Source organism: Pseudophryne corroboree, chromosome 11 (assembly GCF_028390025.1).
Source record: "Pseudophryne corroboree isolate aPseCor3 chromosome 11, aPseCor3.hap2, whole genome shotgun sequence".
NCBI lineage: Eukaryota > Metazoa > Chordata > Amphibia > Anura > Myobatrachidae > Pseudophryne > Pseudophryne corroboree.
The window spans coordinates 36509418-36529891 of record NC_086454.1 but is presented as its reverse complement, the minus strand read 5'-3'; the positions used below and the strand labels follow the sequence as shown (position 1 = coordinate 36529891).

The 20474-nt window shown below is 45.7% G+C and overlaps 1 protein-coding gene across 2 annotated transcripts in view; it reads left to right on the top strand.

Moving 5' to 3' along the window:
• The window catches only part of INSC (INSC spindle orientation adaptor protein), a 587592-nt gene that overhangs the window by 281354 nt on the left and 285764 nt on the right, over positions 1–20474 (top strand). For both annotated transcript variants that reach the window (XM_063946474.1, XM_063946475.1), the window contains exons 4-5: positions 2659–2711; positions 8425–8548. In XM_063946474.1, the coding sequence (XP_063802544.1) occupies positions 2659–2711; positions 8425–8548 (177 nt within the window). The remainder of the gene's footprint in view (positions 1–2658; positions 2712–8424; positions 8549–20474) is intronic.

The window sequence follows — 20474 nt, the reverse complement described above, 5'->3', positions numbered from 1 at the left end:
TGCGGCGGGAAACCCAGTTTCCCACCCACCTGAGCTGTTGGAAATCGTCACAGCCCACCTGTATGAATCACCCTATGACCTTTTGTTATGATGCAGGGCCGAATTCCTTCGGCCAATGGACAATGGGATAGTAGGACTAGGAGATTGCATTGTGTGTGGGGCATAAATAGGCAGGCCGACCACATCCAGCTCTCACTCTCTCATCAACGGTTATCTGCTGATAATCGGGAGCTGGATATCGAGGCGCTGGCGATCATACCCTTTGTGCGTAAGTTCTCTCCATAATCATTGTCTTTCTGCGAGCCAATTTCTCTCTCTCTCTCTCTCTATCTCTCTCTCTCCTCTTTTCTCTTAAATACCTTATAGTATTATAGTATGGTATTGTATTTCATTTAGGTCAGCGTAGTATTGTCTTATTGTATTTATTGTTTAGTTCTGTGGTTAGGAGGTCTCTGTTATATTGTAGCGTATCATATGTACTGTTATCCCCTTTTACAAGTATATTAGATATAATACAGTTAATAGGCTTTGGAAACCTAAACCAGTATCAGTGTATTTACTATAGTGTTAAGTGTTCACTTGAGCGTCGGTGACGCTCAATCAGCTTTGTAGTTAGTCAGGTTACACAAGGTTGCATTTACACCCTGTACTCACATTAAGGTATTCTGTGTGTTTCATCGGTATAAGGTTTAACATAAAGGTATAGTGTTGTGAGCGTCTGCATCGCTGGTGACCTCCTCGTGGTCTCTAGCGTACGCTACGTTACAGCGAATCTTTCCCCTAGACATAACCAATAACGTGTCCTGTGATCCCTGGGCCGTGAACGAACGTGACGCCTGAGCGTCTCGCCTACGGCTGAGCGATCGTTACGCAACTAGCGTACCATTACGGTACTTCTTAAGTAAACAGCGTACAGTGTTCTTAGCTTCATAAAGGGTTGTTTATTCGACAAAGGAATTTAGCATTGTCATGTATTATGCCCGCCTTGTATGACCCTATTGTGTTTATGTGATGTTCGGTACTGCGGTGTACTGATGCGACTTACAAATCTACGACAACAATAATAAGATGAATAATAATATATTCCAACCATTCGGGGGCACTCTCCCAATGTTTCCTCTACTGGCCTTTTGTTCAGGTCATACACCCTCAAAGTGTCAGGGACTCAGTAAGTGTATGACAGCTGTACAGTAAGTTGCTGATACTGTATGTTATTCAAATAGAAGAAAGCTTTATCAAATCTTAACAGTTTGCCTAAAGCATCCAGTGTAATCTATTGTTTCCTAATCAACAAATTATGGGGGTCATTCCGAGTTGTTCGCTCTCAAGCTGCTTTTAGCAGCTTTGCACACGCTAAGCCGCCGCCTACTGGGAGTGAATCTTAGCATAGTAGATTTGCGAACGAAAGATTAGCAGAATTGCGAATAGACACTTCTTAGCAGTTTCTGAGTAGCTCCAGACTTACTCGGCATCTGTGATCAGTTCAGTCAGTTTCGTTCCTGGTTTGACGTCACAAACACACCCAGCGTTCGCCCAGACACTCCTCCGTTTCTCCAGCCACTCCCGCGTTTTTCACAGAAACGGTAGCGTTTTTTCGCACACACCCATAAAACGGCCTGTTTCCACCCAGAAACACCCACTTCCTGTCAATCACATTACGATCACCAGAACGAAGAAAAAACCTCGTAATGCTGTGAGTAAAATACCTAACTGCATAGCAAATTTACTTGGCGCAGTCGCACTGCGGACATTGCGCATGCGCATTAGCGACTAATCGCTCCATTGCGAGAAAAAAATAACGAGCGAACAACTCGGAATGACCCCCTATATCACCAGCTTTATTAATGACCATTTGTATATTATGTGCGACCAGTCTTGAAACTTTTAAGTTTACTTCTATACTTCTGTGTTTGTGTATATTTGTGAAGGTTACAAATTGTCTTTTCCTAATGCACCAACTTACATTTTAACTTAATGGCTGTTTAGCAAAAACTCACGCTAAAAGGAAAATTGCTAACATTATCATTCCTAACCTATGCCGGATTCAATTTGCATTTATGGTTTAAGACATGCAAGTGTTAGTTAATAATAGGGACTTGGTTAATAATAGGAATATGGTGGCAGAAGACAGTTTATTGCAATAATTGAATTGCATCAGATAATACCACTCTCTCCTCTTCCCAACGCACAACAGAAGCTGAATTATCTGCCAGTAATTTTCGAGGTCAGATCCATCACATTTAGACGCGTAAATCCACCACCTCTGTCACTCCACTCATGTACACTTATCCCAGTAATGGTTGTTTGGGATAGACGTAAATTATGGGAAAAAATAATGTGTTATCAGGTTTCAAAACAGCATAATCACTTTTAATGAAGTCGATTTAGAGAAAAGTGAGAGCAATCGCATCGCAGCAAATGAGATATATCTTTGCCGGATGTGGGCGATTGACTTGTTGGGTGGCTAATGTGGATGTTTTGTTGTTCTTTCTGCTGAGACTACAGTGTGTTAGACTATTTATAGACCTTTCGGCAGGAATATAATATTTATAGTCTTAGATGGACAATGCTTACGCAGTTTCAAAACATCATTCACACCGTCTTTTAATGTACGTTAATAAAAAAAAAAAAAAAGGAAATGTTTCTATTTATCTGCAGAATGAAACATTATTAATGGAGAAATGTTCACAACTTGCAGAAATCACCGAAAGGTAGGTTGGAGTTATATAACACATACATGAGTGGCATATATCTTATTATGGACATTTGCACTTTATGTGGTCAGTTCTACAGTACCTCTAAGAGGGGTGATTGATAAGTACCCGTGTTAGGCAAGAAAATTTTTTTTTATTGGGAACATTTTTATTTATTTTTCAGCATAGTCCCCTTTTAGCTTGATACACTTGGCCCAACGATATTCCAACTTTTTCAAGCCCTCCAAAAAATAGGATTTGTCGAACTCTGCAAAATAGGCTTCAGTTTTGGCGACGACCTCCTCGTTCGATGAGAATCTCTTACCACCTAGGCATGTTTTCATGTTTGGAAACAGGAAGAAGTCGCAGGGGGCCAAATCTGGAGAATATGGCGGATGCGGCAGCAATTTCTCAGCCCAATTCCACCAATTTTGCTGTGGCGACGTGGGACGTGTGTGTCGGCGCATTGTTGTGGTGCAACTTTTTTGTTCGCCAAGTAGGGCCATTTTCTCATCAATGCGTCGCCGAATCTGCCCAATAATTGAGCGTAATACTGCCCTGTGATCATTCTTCCCTTTTCCAAATAGTCGATGAAGATTATGCCTTTGGAATCCCCAGAAAACGGTGGCCATGACCTTTCCAGCCGATGGAACCGTCTTCTCTTTGGTGCACGTTCGCTGTGTGAAGTCCACTGTTTTGACTGTTCCTTCATTTCTGACGTGTAGTGATAGATCCATGTTTCATCAACAGTCATGAAACGGCGCAGACACTCGTTCGGATTGCGTTTAAACACTGCTTCGAAGTGGTCATTTGATTCCGCTTGTTGTCCACAGTGAGCAAACGTGGCACCCATCTTGCCCATAGCTTTGTCATGCCCAAATGTTCATGTAGGATATTCTGCACATGTTCAAATGAGATGCCTACGATCTCAACGATCTCTCTGATCTTCACTCGCCGGTCTGCCAATACGATATCTTGGATTTTGTTGACCATTTCATCCGTAGTCACCTCAATTGGGCGACCTGGACGCTCTTCATCGAGGACGGATGGACGACCATGCTTGAATTCATTGAACCAATATCTGATGGTTGTCATCAAAGGTGAAAGGTCCCCATTAACGGCTTCTAACTGTTCTTTGAATTCCTCACACGTCTTCCCATCCAAAAACAAGAATCTAATGACTGATCGGTACTGCACTTTCTCCATAGTTAGAAAAAACTCAAACTTGCTCACTTCCAATAGCTACCAAAACAAAAGTACACAATTAATGTATCTGAAATTCTGACAGTCGTTGTTTGACAGATGACACAAAATGATGATATACAGGTTTGACGTCAGTGACTCCATCTGTCCTCAGACACGGGTACTTATTCTGTCCACCCCTTTCGGGATGCGGTTATGTGACCCTTTCCCCTCTCATTTGTACCAAGTAATAAATATTAGTGCACTAATTACCGTGCAACTGTAATGGTCTTTTTTTCGGATTTGCACTGTTAATTAAAAGGCTTGCTCCTATCTGATGATGTAGAGACTGAGAAATGTTATAGCAAGGAAATTACACTACTAGTGGCATGATGGTATCCCCCTCATCTAACTATGCCACTCTACCATTGATACCCAGACAAGGGGAAAGTTTCAGCTGGTTAGCTAATTGAGGTAGGAGTAGATCTAGGCTCTGTGTTTGGGGAGGGGTGCCGTTCAGTAACTTTGTAACAGATTTAGCAATAAGTGTCTGAGAGGTCTATTCATGAAGCAGTGTAAAGAGTGGAGAAGTGACCCTGAGGAGAAGTTGCCCACCACCTGAACCCCACCAGTGTCTCCTACTCTACTCGCATCTCTCATACCCAGTTACTTCCTTTAATTGACCTTACCAAACTGTCTCCATCTATGGGGGCTATCAGCCGCGATAACCTGTTTTTGCGCAAACCCCTCCCCCCCAGACTTTTACCGCGAATTGTGAAAAACCCCTATCCAATTAGCAGTGAAAAGTTTTCACCCTATAATTTTACCGCGTTTCACTTCCCTTAGTCTGAGCAGGTGAAAAGTTATACTCCTCTCTCTCATCTACAAAGCTCTCAGCCACATTTCTCCTCCCCACATCTCTAGCCTCATTTCCTGACACACTCCCTTCTTCCCCCTTTGCTCTGCTGATGATTACCCCGTCACCCTCTTCTCCCTCTCACATTCAGGATTTCTCTTAGGCCGCTCCTGGCATGCCATACCACATTCAATTAGACTTTAATCTAGTCTCCCAGCCTACAAGCATACTTGCTTACTTTTGAAAAAGCATTTCAGGGAGATAGTGAAAATAACAACTACAGTATATGTGCAGACGTGTACCGCTACATCTGAGAGTCGTTTTCATAAAAGTGACTTGTATCCAAATGTAAATGAGTATATGTGCAGACGTGTACCGCTACATCTGAGAGCCGTTTTCATAAAAATGACTTGTATCCATATGTAAATGAGCCCCAAAGCAGTTAGTAAGATCTACGTGTTGATGAAAAGACAATTATGCTTTTCAGCGCTTGCTCAGGTATTGTGTTTTACAAGTGGTTCCATATTGGTGCAACGAGATACCTTGAGGCAGATGTATTAACCTGGAGAAGGGATAAAGACGTGATAAAGCAGTGATAAGCGCGAGGTGCTAACGCACCAGCCAGTCATTACAGATTTTGAAAATGACAGTTAGGAGCTGACTTGCTGGTGCGTTATCACCTTGCACTTATCACTGCTTTATCACTTTTCCATCTGCCCCCTTATTTGAAAATGCATGTAACCACAGGGATCATTGGGGCAGATGTATTAAGCCTGGAGAAGGGATAAAGAAATGATAAAGTAGTGATAAGTGCAAGGTGATAACGCAGCAGCCAGTCAGCTCCTTACACCATTTTTAAATCCAAAATGATTGGCTGGTGCATTTTCACCTTGCGCTTATCACTGCTTTATCACTTCTTTATCCCTTTTCCAGGTTAATACATCTGCCCCATTGTGTCTTATCACCAATGCAGGGAAATGGCACTGATGAGACCATTTGAATGTATATATCTCTGATTTCCTTTTCCCCCCAATAACAGCTGCATAATAGGGGTAAGGTGCAATAAGGGAGACTGCTAGACTCTTCAGGGAGTCGGGGAGATTGTGGCTAAATCAGGGAGCCTCCCCTGGCAGTCAGGGAGAGTGGACAAAAATGCCTCCAAGCGTGCCCTTTAAACACACTTTTTCATTCTATCTTGCCAACCCTCCTCCTAACCGCAGTCTCTGTCCTCTTCTCCCCTTCGTGTCCACCCATATCCTCTATCGATTGTAAGCTCATATGTATAGCAGGTCCCTCTCTGCTTTGTCTTCTCTGCATACAGTAATTATGCTAAATGCTCACTTTAATTATATATCAGTGTGAATTTATATACTCTTTTTATAAGGCTGTACTCATATATTTTGTCAGTTTGGTGCCTGTGTACGGTACTGCGGAACCATTGTGAGGACTTACAAAGAAAAAATATAAATATTTTCCTGAATCAATACGTTTTGTATTTTTCTATAAGAAATAATTATTTGTTCTTATTTTGTTTATTCAAAAACTTTTTTTTTTTCATTATGGCTTATTTATATTGTTCCTCTAATTGAAATTGTTCCTCTTCATTTTGTATTTCCGAATTAACAAAATCTCACAATAAGACATTTATCGTGTTCCAAGGAGATTAGAGGGCACAAAAGAAGCATCAATATCTGACAGTGTGATCTGGATCAAACCTCTTAGGCAATCACTATGGGCCTCCAGTATTTAGTATCCCATATCTCTTAAATTTGTTCTCAAAGACATTATAGCTAAACTACCAGCAAGTTCTCACGAGAATCTCCTGCACAACGGCTTGTGAAATTAGAACTGAAGAAGGAGAGACTTAAGGCCCATATAGACGGGCCGATTCAGGAGAGTTGTGTGCTGAGTGAACCGCTCAGCACACATCTCTCCCGCCGCTCAGCACAGCGCGATCTGTGCTGAGCGTGCGGGGGGAGACGGGGGGGTGCTCACTTCACCCAGCGGGTGAAGTGAGCGACCCGCTAGATTGGCCTGCATGCAGGCCAATCTAGCACCAGCGATAGCGATGCGCGGGGCTGCGCATCGCTGTCGCTGTTAGGGCTACATTCGGAGCGATCTTGCTGAAAATCTAAGCAGTCTAGTCAGATTGCTTAGATTATCGCTCCGTGTGTATTGTACCCCCCTTTAGGGGTCTATTTATGAAGCAGTGAAAAGAGTGGAGAAGTGAGCCAGTGGAGAAGTTGCCCATGGCAACCAATCAGCTTTGAAGTAACATTTACAGTATCAAGTGCTCTCTATTAAATTATACATAGCAGCTGACTGGTTGCCATGGACAACTTCTCCACTCTTTTCACTGCTTCATGAATAGACCTCCCAATTCCTAGTCCTCCTGTGAGCTAAATCTGAGCTGCAGGCAATTATTTATGCTCCCTGCTGGCAAGCCCAGCTTTATAAGGTGCCCCTGGTGGAGCTGCTGGGGAGATCTAGGATACCACCAGTATTACGGTAATACCACTGACCTTCAATTATAAAATAAATGCAGACCGTGGCTCCTCCTTTAATGATGTTGCAATGCCACGTTCTGGGGTAAAGGAGCCGCTACTCGACCTACCTGGAAGATAAGGGTGTAGAACTGCTGGTTTGAGGATGTGCAGAGAGGAAAGAGGAATAGAGGGAATGGAGATACACCTGGAGAGGGGGGAACAGAAGAGAGGATACGGAGAGCAGGGTAAGAGGAGACACTCCGCTATTGTGAATAGCCTGGAAACGGTGGGATAAAGAAAAAGCTTCCCTGGGTGACAATGAGGAACATCAGCGTCCATGCCGTACTCCAGACCTTGCCAACTTGTGCCTCTCCAGCTTTTGTGAGACTACACATCCAAGCAAGCCTTGCCACAGCATACCTCCCAACTGTCCCGATTTTCGCGGGACAGTCCCATTTTTTTGGGACTGTCCCGCTGTCCCATTCCTGGGCTGCAGTGTCCTGCGGTGGGGGGGAGGGGCAGTTTAGAGGCTCCTGTCACTTGCGGCTTTGAATAGACGCTGTGCGCATGCGCAAAGTGTCTATTCATGGAGACAAAGGGTCTGGGGGCATGACAGCAACTCACAGAGCGCTGGGCATGCCCCCTGAATGATGCAAAATGGGCGTGGCTCATGATTGCGGCATTCCCTCGGAGCCATGCCCTTTTCTATAAGCCACACCCCCTTTCCCGATGTTGGGAGGTATGCCACAGATTTAGCACTCCCTAACAGCAAAGCTATGGCAGGGCATGCTGGGACATGTAGTTTCACAACAGCTGGAGAGCCACAAGTGGGCAAGGCCTGCTCTATACAGAGGAATAGGCGTGGCCCCATAACAAATACGGTACAGGGCCTTACACTGCAAATAATGACCCTACTTGTAGGTATACCAGGCCTTGTGGCAGCTTACCCAGGTTTAATATAGTGATGAGCGGATTCGGTTTTACTCGGTTTTACTCGGTTCTCAAAACCGAATCTTATTGGCTCACTGATGTCACGTGTTTTGGATAGCCAATAAGATTCGGTTTTGAGAACCGAGTAAAACCGAGTAAAACCGAATCCGCTCATCTCAGAATTTAGTATATGCAAGACCTGAGATAACACATGTATGTCATCTCTCCTGTGTTGCATATTGTTCAATTCCTAAATGTATCCTGATTTTTCCATTAGGTGCACCCAGACGGACGATGAGGACACGCTGTCATCAATGAAATTCTGCATTAACGAGACCCTAACATCAGTCGGACAGTATTTTAGTCAGCTGATCAATCTCGCATTAATTCAGGAAGTCAAGGTAATCAAATGTATCAGTGATTCAAACATTTCAATGATCAGCATCTAAAGCCAACATATAGAAAAGTGTTACACACTGCAGCATGTCTTAGTTTTCATCTAATAATACTATTGTACGTTGCTTTATGCTACAGAGCCGGTCCTAGGCATAGGCAAACTAGGGGCACAACCAGCTTCTGCTGATTAAAATTATATGCGGCATGCCTATATTCTGTGTGTAGCATTTCATATGCAGATACAGCCACAGTCGCACACAGTATATAGGCATGCTGCATATCATTTTAATCAGCAGAAGCTGCTTGTGCATTGGCAATGCCTATATATTTATCCTATTTAAAACACTCTAAAAGGTTAGGAGACACAGTACGCAATTGGCGCAAAAGGTACCGCAAGGGTACGCCCTTAGTGTAGCAGACGCTGTGCACAGGGTGTGAGCACAGGCGTCGCAGACACTCACAGAATTAAACTTTAATAAATATACCATAAACAATGTACTTATACTGTAAACCCTTGTGCAGTGATAATGTGTAAATGCAACACAGTGTAACCTTGTTAGTCTAAAAGCTGTATGAGCGTATGTGACGCTCAGAGAACCCCTTAGCAATATAATAAACACTCAAATACCGGTCTAAGGGTCTAACGCCTTTTAAGGAAATGAATGAACGTTCAATTGCAAAAGAATAATACAATACAAGTTATACACTACCAAGATAACATAAAATACCTAACCGGATAACTACACATAAAATACAATACAGATACAATTACATTTAAAGGGGGGAAGGAGAGAGAGAGAATGGCTTATAACATTAAATAAGAGACAATATGGTTGCAGAGAATTTACACATGTGAGAAACAATCGCTGCGCAGTTAGTCAATGCTGAGACCCTTTGTGGAGAGAAAAATTGAGCTCACCCAGGCTGGCTGTCTCTATATACACAACACCCAGCAACAACACAATGGTCCCTACAATACCGCATGGGACAGAAGCTAGACTCCATTTTGGGAAAAACTCCCATGATTCCAAAGTCTGTAACATATGATTTAAAAGGGAATGCTAGCAGCCATTTTAGATTTGCAAGTCCAAACACATGGCACTCTCTGCTACACCACAATCACATAGCAGAAGACACAAGACTCCACTATATTCCAAAATGTCCAAGCCTCAACACAATGCATATGTTCTGATTTTACAATTCCAAACCATCTAAATCACCTTTCACAATTTCAAGCCAACACAGTATCTCAATAACCAGGTACCCTCAAGTATCAGCCTGCTATTGCTACAAGCACATGACTACAGTAACAAAAGGAAGTATGTTTTGACTTCTAACCTTCAGCATGATGTATCATGTAAAACTACTATAATCTGTTATAAATCACCATCCATAAATGTATACCAGAGATGCTATGCTACAGATTGTCTACTGTTCCAATTCATTACAGATTTCATAGAGTATCATCCCAAACACCCAACAATCACACAACTGCACAAGCATCATTAACCTTAAGCCATTTGTATCTCCAAACTAACTATTCTATGCCAATCATTTCACAACTACTTTACCACAAACACATATTAAAACTATTCTATGCCATTAAGCCATGAGTATACAATACTTAGCCTTTCGCTTGGAGCCTGGTGATAAGCAAGCCATGCTTCTGGATGCTTGCTTGGTTCTGAGTGAGTCAGTGAGCCCCGTGATTTCCAGTGGATAATCTCATACCTGCATTCCAGCTGTGGGGGGGTGTCAACCACAGGAAGTGTGTGTCTTTCACAGCATGTGGGCTAGCTCTATCAGTAAGCAGAGCTGACCATGTGATCTTGGTTATGCACTTGTTTCAAATTCCTGTCTTGTGGGAAGCTATTGTTTGGCGAATACTGTCTCACTGTCCACTTTCAGTTGAGACAATGACATCCCAGCAATCATTCTTCTGGAGACAAATCCAGCCCCATTCGTAAACACAGGTGTTGGCCCTCCTCATTGAATCTCAAAGCTTAGTGTAATTAAAGGCTATTGTATTCCGTCTGCGGGACAGAAACTGACTATTCTTAGGTGTAATTTATTCGGAATACAATTAATCTTCAATTACTATTCCTGTGCTTAACTATGCATAAGAACATGTGAAGCCCTTTTAACATGCAAAGGGGAATCTCTAAGGTCTAAGAGCCATCTTGAGACCCACTGATACCTGTTGAACTCAGGGGAATATTAACTTATAAAATACATTATTTTGATTAAATATGCAGCGTGCACACGCATGAAGTGCATATATGGCAACGTGCAGCGTGATATTTTTCTGACTTTGACAGCATCCTAGCCACACAGCAATGCAAATCCGATGTATTTTCATCAAAAAAAGGTGCCCAGCGTTAGCAGAGCTGCCAGCTGACTCATGCCAGGCATCTCCTGCTGCACAGCGCATTGAGGCAAGATGTATGAGGACACATCTGTATCCAATCAGAGGCAGAGGTCACAGTGTTAGCGGCCATGTGAGTGCTGTGTGCATGTGAGTGCTGTGTGTGAGTGGGTTGGTTGTGCAATAGTGTTCAGCATATGTGTAAGGGGCATTATGCGTGTCATGTGTATAAATGCATTAATAATGTATAGCAAATGTGTAAGTGGCACTCTGTGTGTCATTATGTGTATAAGGGCATTAATAATGTGCGGCATATGTGTAAGGGGCATTACTGTGTGGTATTATGTGTATAAATGCATTACTACTGTGTGGCATTATGTGTAAAAGGTGCTCTACTGTGTGGTGTTACATATAGAAAGGGCACTACTGTGTGGTCTAATGTGAATAAAGAGCAATATGGTATGGTGTAATGTGAATAAGAAGCAATTCAGTGTAATGTAATGTGAATAAGGGGCACTATTGTGAGGAGTAATGTATTTAAGGTAAAGTGGTACTATTGTGTGATGTAACGTGAATAAGGGACACTATCGCATGATAAAATGTGCATAAAGTTGCACTACTGTGTGGCGCAATTTGAATTGGGGGTACTATTGTGTGACCATGCCCCTTGCCAGCAAAAACACACCCCTTTTTGGGCTGTGCGCCGAATGTGCGTGTTAGGGTCTCCTGCCCTGTGCTGCCACGTCGTCATGGCAACCGGGAGACAAGTGCTAGTGGAGTAACCTGAGCGCAGCTGATACTCCGGTTCGGGTCTTTTGCTGTGCAGTGGTTATAGGCTCTGTGCACGGCAGGGGATCCGGTGCTGGTTTTTGTGCTCACAGTCTGTGAGGTCTGAGTGGGGCGTGGACAGCACCTGCTTTATAAGGCCTATTTTCAGGGTAAGCAGATGCTGCTGAATCTTTGTTGGTTAGTCAGTTCATGAAAGTTAGCCAGTACTGTGTAGCTTTGTATTTGTTTGTTGCTTACTGCAAATAGGCCTGGGGATTTGGTATTACACTCTGCCAATCCAGACCTAGCAGTAAGACTGGAGTCAGTCGTTTAGCTTGCTGGGGTTCTGTTACTACTCTGTGAACTTAGCAAGTTTGCGGCTGTATTCTAAGACTTGCCTGTCTAATCCTGTCTCACTGTGCTAGGTGTCAGGGGTCAGTTTAGTGGCAGTAAGCTAAAACCTGTGCACTGCAAGTGAGAATTAGGATTGTGGAGATTCTCCTTGTGTCTATCATTCCATCTCTGACCAAGGAGTTTACTGCCACACCCGTTGGTAACCCTTTAGGGTTTTGCTGTTGCCCTTAGCAACAGCATTTCGGGTTCTCTACGTATTAAAACACAACATCTTGCTTTTCCATCTGAGCAGTTCTAATACAAGGGAGATACCCAGTTCCTTAGCCTCTGGGCTTCTCTGTTCACTTTGTGTGTATTTTGTTACCCTATCACCTTCTGTGTACATTATGTCATATCCCCCAGTTTGTCTGTGAGTCCATCTGTTTTGCATAACAGTTCAAACACCAGTACATTCCTGCAGACACTGGAGTGCATAACAGTTCTGACACCAGTACTTTCCTGCAGGCACTGGTGTGCATAACATATTCAGCAGCCTAATACTCCTGTTGAAATTTTGTGGGAATATGGAGCATACCCCTCAAAATACGTTGCAACAGGTGGTCGATCAGGTGCAGGTCCTGACTCGACAATTTAATGATTTGTCCATTAAAATGCACACCTCCCAGGCTGCTGGCGGAGCTCCCGCAGCAGCAGCACCTGCAGGGGTTAAGGAGCCGAAAGTAAATCTCCCGGATCGTTTTTCTGGAGATCGCTCGCAGTTCTTTTGTTTCAAGGAGAGCTGCAAGCTATACTTCCGGCTTAGGCCTCAGTCTTCTGGGTCGGAGATTCAGCGGGTGGGCATAGTGATTTCCTTGCTACAAGGAGACCCACAGGTCTGGGCATATGGGTTGCAGCCTGACTGTCCGTCGCTTAAAAGTGTTGATGTTTTTTTTACGGCACTGGGCATGTTGTATGATGACCCTGACAAGACGGCCTCAGCCGAGGCTCAGATTTCGATCCTTAAGCAAGGGCGAAGGCCAGTTGAGGTTTACTGTACGGAGTTTCGGAGGTTGGCCCATGATACCCAGTGGAATGACCCAGCCCTGAGACACCAGTACCGAAAAGGTCTTTCTAACCAGATAAAGGACCAACTGGTACAATATCCCTTGCCTGATAGCTTGGATCAGCTCATGCAGTTATCCATCCGGGTGGATAGACGGCTGAGAGAGCGTAGGCTTGAAAGGGAGACTGAGATTTCCTTCCGTCCCAAGGGAACCTCAGACTCTGAGGAATTTTCTGAGGAGCCTATGCAGATTGGGGCTACCCGCCTCTCCTCGCGTGAGAAGATGCGGAGGAGACAGCAGGGGTTGTGTTTGTACTGTGGGAATAAAGGTCATGTGGTAGTATCATGCCCAGAAAAGCCGGAAAACTTCAGGGCCTGAGGGTGATGGGAAATATCCTGTCAGGCCAGAAGTCAGAATTTCCCAAGAAGACTTTTATCATTCCGGTGACCTTGAAGATCCTCGGTCAAACTGTCAAGACTGAGGCCTTTGTGGACAGTGGGGCCGACGGGGTTTTTATGGACCGCCAATTCGCCCTGAAACACTCTGTTCCCTTAGTACCCTTGGCATCGGAAATTGAGATTTGTGGGTTAAACGGGGAACCATTATCCCAAGGTAAAATTACCTCTTGCACTAGCCAGATTTCTTTGTTTATTGGAGCCACACACTCTGAAAAATTGTCCTTTTATGTGACTGTCTGTACTTTTGCCCCATTGGTGTTGGGGTTACCCTGGTTAAGGGCCCACAATCCTCAATTTGACTGGGTCTCTGGGGAGATTCTTAGTTGGGGTACTGATTGTTTCAGGAGTTGCTTGAGCCTTCCAGTCAGGCTCTCGCAGCTAAGTTTGCCAGGATTGCCAGGGTGTTATGCAGATTTTGCGGACGTGTTCTCCAAAAAAGTTGCAGAGGTACTACCTCCCCATCGCCCCTATGACTGTGCCATTGATTTGTTGCCGAATGCTAAGCTTCCCAAGAGCAGGTTGTACTCCCTGTCACGTCCTGAGACTCAGGCTATGGCAGAGTACATTCAGGAGAACTTGGCTAAGGGATTTATCAGACCTTCACAGTCTCCAGTTGGGTCGGGGTTCTTCTTCGTGGGTAAAAAGGACGGTTCGTTGCGACCCTGCATCGACTTCAGGGAATTGAACCGTATCACGATTAAAAACTCATACCCACTGCCTCTCATTTCGGTCTTGTTTGACCAGCTTCGTACTGCCACCATTTTTTCTAAGATTGACCTACGCGGTGCGTACAATCTAATCCGAATAAGAGAGGGGGATGAATGGAAGACTGCCTTTAATACCCACTCAGGGCATTATGAATATTTGGTGATGCCTTTTGGGCTCTGTAATGCCCCGGCAGTCTTCCAGGATTTCATGAATGATGTGCTCAGGGAATATTTGGATAGATTCTTAGTTGTATACTTAGATGACATCCTAATCTTCTCCCATTCCCTGGAGGAACATCGGAAGCATGTACGCTTAGTCCTCCAGAAACTCAGAGACCACCGGCTTGGGGCGAAGCTGGAGAAGTGCGAATTTGAAGTTCAGCAAATCGCATTTCTAGGATATATTATCTCCCCAGAAGGTTTCCAAATGGAGGGTTCCAAGGTACAGGCAGTCCTGGATTGGGTGCAGCCCACTAGTTTGAAGGCGCTTCAGCGTTTCCTGGGCTTTGCGAATTTTTATAGATGATTTATCGCTGGATTTTCGTCTATAGTGGCGCCCTTGGTGGCACTCACTAAGAAAGGGGCGGATGTTGCTCACTGGTCTTGTGAGGCTAAAGCGGCTTTTGCCCGTCTCAAAAGGGCATTTGTTTCGGCCAAGGTGCTGCGACACCCAGATCCAGAGCGTCCTTTTGTGGTGGAGGTGGATGCCTCTGAGATGGGTATTGGGGCAGTGCTTTCTCAGATGGGAGTGTCTGATAATCGCCTTCATCCCTGTGCTTACTTTTCCCGTAAATTTTCGCCTGCCGAGATGAATTATGACGTGGGTAACCGGGAATTGTTGGCTATTAAGGATGCACTCGAGGAGTGGAGACACTGGCTTGAGGGGGCTAAGTTTGTGGTCTCAATTCTCACTGACCATAAGAATCTGGCATATTTAGAGTCAGCGAAGCGTCTCAATGCCAGGCAGGCACGATGGGCTTTGTTTTTTGCTCGCTTTAATTTTTTGATAACATATCGCCCTGGGTCAAAAAACATCAAGGCTGATGCGCTCTCGCGGAGTTTTGCTCCAATCCAGGAGACCACCGAGGAGCCGTTGCCCATTGTTTCCCCATCATGTATTAAAGTGGGCATTACCCAGGACCTCTTATCATTAGTCCTTAGAGCACAGGAGCAGGCTCCTCCAGACCTTCCGGTAGGTCTTTTGTTTGTGCCTCCTAGGTTAAGACAGCGAGTGTTCCTGGAATTCCATGCCAAGAAGTCGGCAGGTCACCCGGGTATTGCCAGAACTCGGGAGTTGCTATCTAGGGCGGTGTGGTGGCCCTCAGTGGCTAAGGATGTGGATCAGTGGGTTCGGGCATGTGACATCTGTGCCCGAAATAAGACTCCTAGAGGGGTTCCTGTTGGCCCATTACATCCACTCTCTATCCCATCTAAGCCATGGACCCACATTTCAATGGATTTTGTGGTGGACTTGCCCAAATCCTCGGGGATGACAGCCATCTGGGTTGTCGTTGACAGGTTTTCGAAGATGGCGCACTTCGTTCCACTGGTTGGGCTGCCATCAGCCAGACGCCTGTCTGAATTGTTTATGCTGCATGTTGTGCGTCTCCACGGGTTGCCACTTGATGTGGTCTCTGACCGCGGATCCCAGTTTGTGGCCAAATTCTGGAGGGCATTTTGTTCCGATCTCCAGATTTCTGTCAGCTTGTCGTCAGGCTACCATCCGCAGTCTAATGGGCAGACTGAAAGGGTGAACCAGTCCTTGGAGCAGTTCCTCAGGTGTTATGTCTCCAAGTGTCAGACTGACTGGGTTGCTCATCTTTCCATGGCGGAGTTTGCCTATAACAACGCGGCTCACTCTGCTACAGGGATCTCTCCCTTCCTTTGTGTGTATGGGCATCATCCTAAGGCCAATTCTTTTGACCCCCTGGACTCCACGCCTGGTGGTTCCTCTGTGGTTTCGGTCCTTAGAGGTATTTGGCGGAAAGTGAAGAAAGCCCTTGTGTCTGTGTCATTAGTGACCAAAAGGGTTTTTGATAAGCGGAAAAGACCCTGCAGCTTCAAATTAGGAGACTTCGTCTGGTTGTCTACCAAGAATTTGAAGTTGAGACAGCCATCTCATAAGTTAGGGCCCCGGTTCATCGGCCCTTATAAGATCACCAGGGTTATCAATCCGGTGGCATTTCAGTTAGATCTGCCCCGTTCTTTGGGTATCAATAAAACATTTCATTGTTCCCTTTTAAAACGGGCGATTAGTAATCCTTCTTCCAGTGGAAGACCTTCCCCTCTTCTGATACGTGGCCAGAGGGAGTTTGTTGTTGAAAGGATTCTTGACTCCAAGGTGGTTCGGGGTCGGCTGTCATTTTTGGTGCACTGGAAGGGGTATGGCCCGGAGGAGCGGTCGTGGGTGCGCAGTTGTGATCTTCATGCCCCCAGACTGATACGCTCTTTCTTCTCGCAGTTCCCCGATAAACCCGGTGGTAGGGGTTCTTTGACCCCTCGTCAGAGGGGGGGTACTGTTAGGGTCTCCTGCCCTGTGCTGCCACGTCGTCATGGCAACCGGGAGACAAGTGCTAGTGGAGTAACCTGAGCGCAGCTGATACTCCGGTTCGGGTCTTTTGCTGTGCAGTGGTTATAGGCTCTGTGCACGGCAGGGGATCCGGTGCTGGTTTTTGTGCTCACAGTCTGTGAGGTCTGAGTGGGGCGTGGACAGCACCTGCTTTATAAGGCCTATTTTCAGGGTAAGCAGATGCTGCTGAATCTTTGTTGGTTAGTCAGTTCATGAAAGTTAGCCAGTACTGTGTAGCTTTGTATTTGTTTGTTGCTTACTGCAAATAGGCCTGGGGATTTGGTATTACACTCTGCCAATCCAGACCTAGCAGTAAGACTGGAGTCAGTCGTTTAGCTTGCTGGGGTTCTGTTACTACTCTGTGAACTTAGCAAGTTTGCGGCTGTATTCTAAGACTTGCCTGTCTAATCCTGTCTCACTGTGCTAGGTGTCAGGGGTCAGTTTAGTGGCAGTAAGCTAAAACCTGTGCACTGCAAGTGAGAATTAGGATTGTGGAGATTCTCCTTGTGTCTATCATTCCATCTCTGACCAAGGAGTTTACTGCCACACCCGTTGGTAACCCTTTAGGGTTTTGCTGTTGCCCTTAGCAACAGCATTTCGGGTTCTCTACGTATTAAAACACAACATCTTGCTTTTCCATCTGAGCAGTTCTAATACAAGGGAGATACCCAGTTCCTTAGCCTCTGGGCTTCTCTGTTCACTTTGTGTGTATTTTGTTACCCTATCACCTTCTGTGTACGTTATGTCATATTCCCCAGTTTGTCTGTGAGTCCATCTGTTTTGCATAACAGTTCAAACACCAGTACATTCCTGCAGGCACTGGAGTGCATAACAGTTCTGACACCAGTACTTTCCTGCAGGCACTGGAGTGCATAACAGTTCTGACACCAGTACTTTCCTGCAGGCACTGGAGTGCATAACAGTTCTGACACCAGTACTTTCCTGCAGGCACTGGAGTGCATAACAGTTCTGACACCAGTACTTTCCTGCAGGCACTGGAGTGCATAACAGTTCTGACACCAGTACTTTCCTGCAGGCACTGGAGTGCATAACAGTTCTGACACCAGTACTTTCCTGCAGGCACTGGTGTGCATAACAGTGCGCACTGTTCCTATTTAAAATATTGGAGGTAGGAACACCAAAATAAGGACTGCTATGGGTGAGGGGTGATGGTGCGGGGAAAGGGGTACAGGGTCAGAGGCGGAGCTAGCGGTGGTGCTAGGGGGCAAAAGCCAAAATCTTGCCTAGGGCATCATATTGGTTAGGGCCGGCTCTGTTATGCTATATGGTTGCACACTTCAGAAACAGATGCAGAAGCCTAGTTGTAGGTATAGTTACATAGTGACAGCCATCATTACATACAGTACAGTAGGCTGTAGACACAGATATACCTGTATGCAGTAATCATACACAGTTGCCATAGTTACAGGCACAGTAACGTAGTGACAGACGCAGTTACAGTAATGTAGCTGCAGGCGTGTGGTTGTTAGTGGAGCAGGAGCATGTGGTTGGTGCAGCAGGCATATATAGTTAGTGATGCAGGGGCGTGTAGTTACTGACTGTGGCATGCGAGTGTAGTTAGTGCAGCTCGGGTGTTTAGTTAGTGGTGCAGGCGCGTGTAGTTAGCGCAAGAGGAGCATGTAATTAGTGCTGCAGGCGCATTTAGTTAGTGCTGTAGGAGCATGTAGTTAGTGCAGCAGGTGCATGTAGTTAGTGCAGCAGGTGCATGTAGTTAGTGCAGCTGGTGTGTGTAGTTAGTGCAGCAGGTGCATGTAGTTAGTGCAGCAGGTGCATGTAGTTAGTGCTGCAGGTGCATGTAGTTAGAGCTGCAGGTGCGTGTAGTTAGTGCTGTAGGCGCATGTAGTTAGTGCAGCTGGTGTATGTATTAGTGCAGCTGGTGTGTGTAGTTAGAGCTGCAGGTGCATGTAGTTAGAGCTGCAGGTGCGTGTAGTTAGTGCTGTAGGCGCATGTAGTTAGTGCAGCAGGTGCATGTAGTTAGTGCTGCAGGTGCATGTAGTTAGAGCTGCAGGTGCGTGTAGTTAGTGCTGTAGGCGCATGTAGTTAGTGCAGCTGGTGTATGTATTAGTGCAGCTGGTGCGTGTAATTAGAGCTGCAGGTGCATGTAGTTAGTGCAGCAGGTGCATATAGTTAGAGCTGCAGGCACGTGTAGTTAGAGCTGCAGGTGCGTGTAGTTTGTGCACCAGGTGCGTGTAGTTAGTGCTGTAGGCGCATGTAGTTAGTGCAGCTGGTGTGTCTAGTTAGTGCTGCAGGTGCGTGTAGTTTGTGCTGCAGGTGGTGTAGTTTGTGCAGCAGGTGCGTGTAGTTAGTGCTGTAGTCGCATGTAGTTAGTGCAGCAGGTGCGTGTAGTTAGAGCTGCAGGTGCGTGTAGTTAGAGCTGCAGGTGCGTGTAGTTAGTGCTGTAGGTGCATGTAGTTAGTGCAGCAGGGGTGTGTAGTTAGTGCAGCAGGTGTGTGTAATTAGTGCTGTAGGCGCATGTAGTTAGTGCAGCAGGTGCGTGTAGTTAGTGCAGCAGGTGTGTGTAGTTAGTGCTGTAGGTGCAAGTAGTTAGTGCAGCAGGGGTGTGTAGTTAGTGCAGCAGGTGTGTGTAGTTAGTGCCGTAGGCGCATGTAGTTAGTGCAGCAGGTGCGTGTAGTTAGTGCAGCAGGTGCGTGTAGTTAGAGCTGCAGGTGCGTGTACTTAGTGCAGCAGGTGTTGTAGAGCTGCAGGTGAATGTAGTTAGTGCAGCAGGTGCATGTAGTTAGAGCTGCAGGTGCGTGTAGTTAGTGCAGCAGGTGTGTGTAGAGCTGCAGGTGCATGTAGTTAGTGTAATAAGTGGTGCAGGTGTGTGTAGTTAGTGCTGCAGTCACATGCAGCAGACAAGTGTACTAGAGCATAAGGAGGGTCCTGGACTGCACACTATAACTAAACATAGTGAGAGGTGCTACCATGCTAATACTTGTAGTGCCACACACACACACAAAAAAAATGCAGGTGCACTCTCCAAACATTACTAGAATAATTGTAGTACATTTAGCAATTCAACATCGAGTAAAAGTGAAGTTCTTTGCATAATTCTGGCCAAAAGTATGGACCTACCAACTGCATCCAGTTGACCTCATCATAAGGTAGGTCCTTAGCATTCTCAACGTTCGAGCATGCAGCAGATAAGTGTACTACAGCATCAGACGCATGCTGAAGACGTGTGCTAGAGCGTCAGGCACATGCAGTAGGCGCGTGTAGTTAGAGGAGCACATGTATTTAGACCTGTATGTGCATGCAGCAAATGTGTGTAGTTAGGGGCTAATTCAGGTTGGATCGCAAATCGTGATCCAACCGGAATTATTACGATTGCCCCACGGATGCATGTGCCCACACTTTCAGGCAGAGGCGGTCACGTGGCGGGGGGAGCCGGCAATGCTCCATTTCCAGGGCGGAGATGGAGTATTGCGGTGCAAACTGTGGGCGGTGGGGCGCAAACGGGGGGCAGTGCGGCGCGTCGGGGGCATGATCGCGGCAACTGCGTGACATCAGAAGCAGCTGCTGCGATTGGGAACATGGCGGCGGGCCTCCTGCAGGCGCAGCTCTATTTCTGATAACAAGCAGAAATTGCGATGCGTTCGCAATTTCTGCATGTTGAGGGGGGAGGCGGCGGTCAGCATGCTGGGTG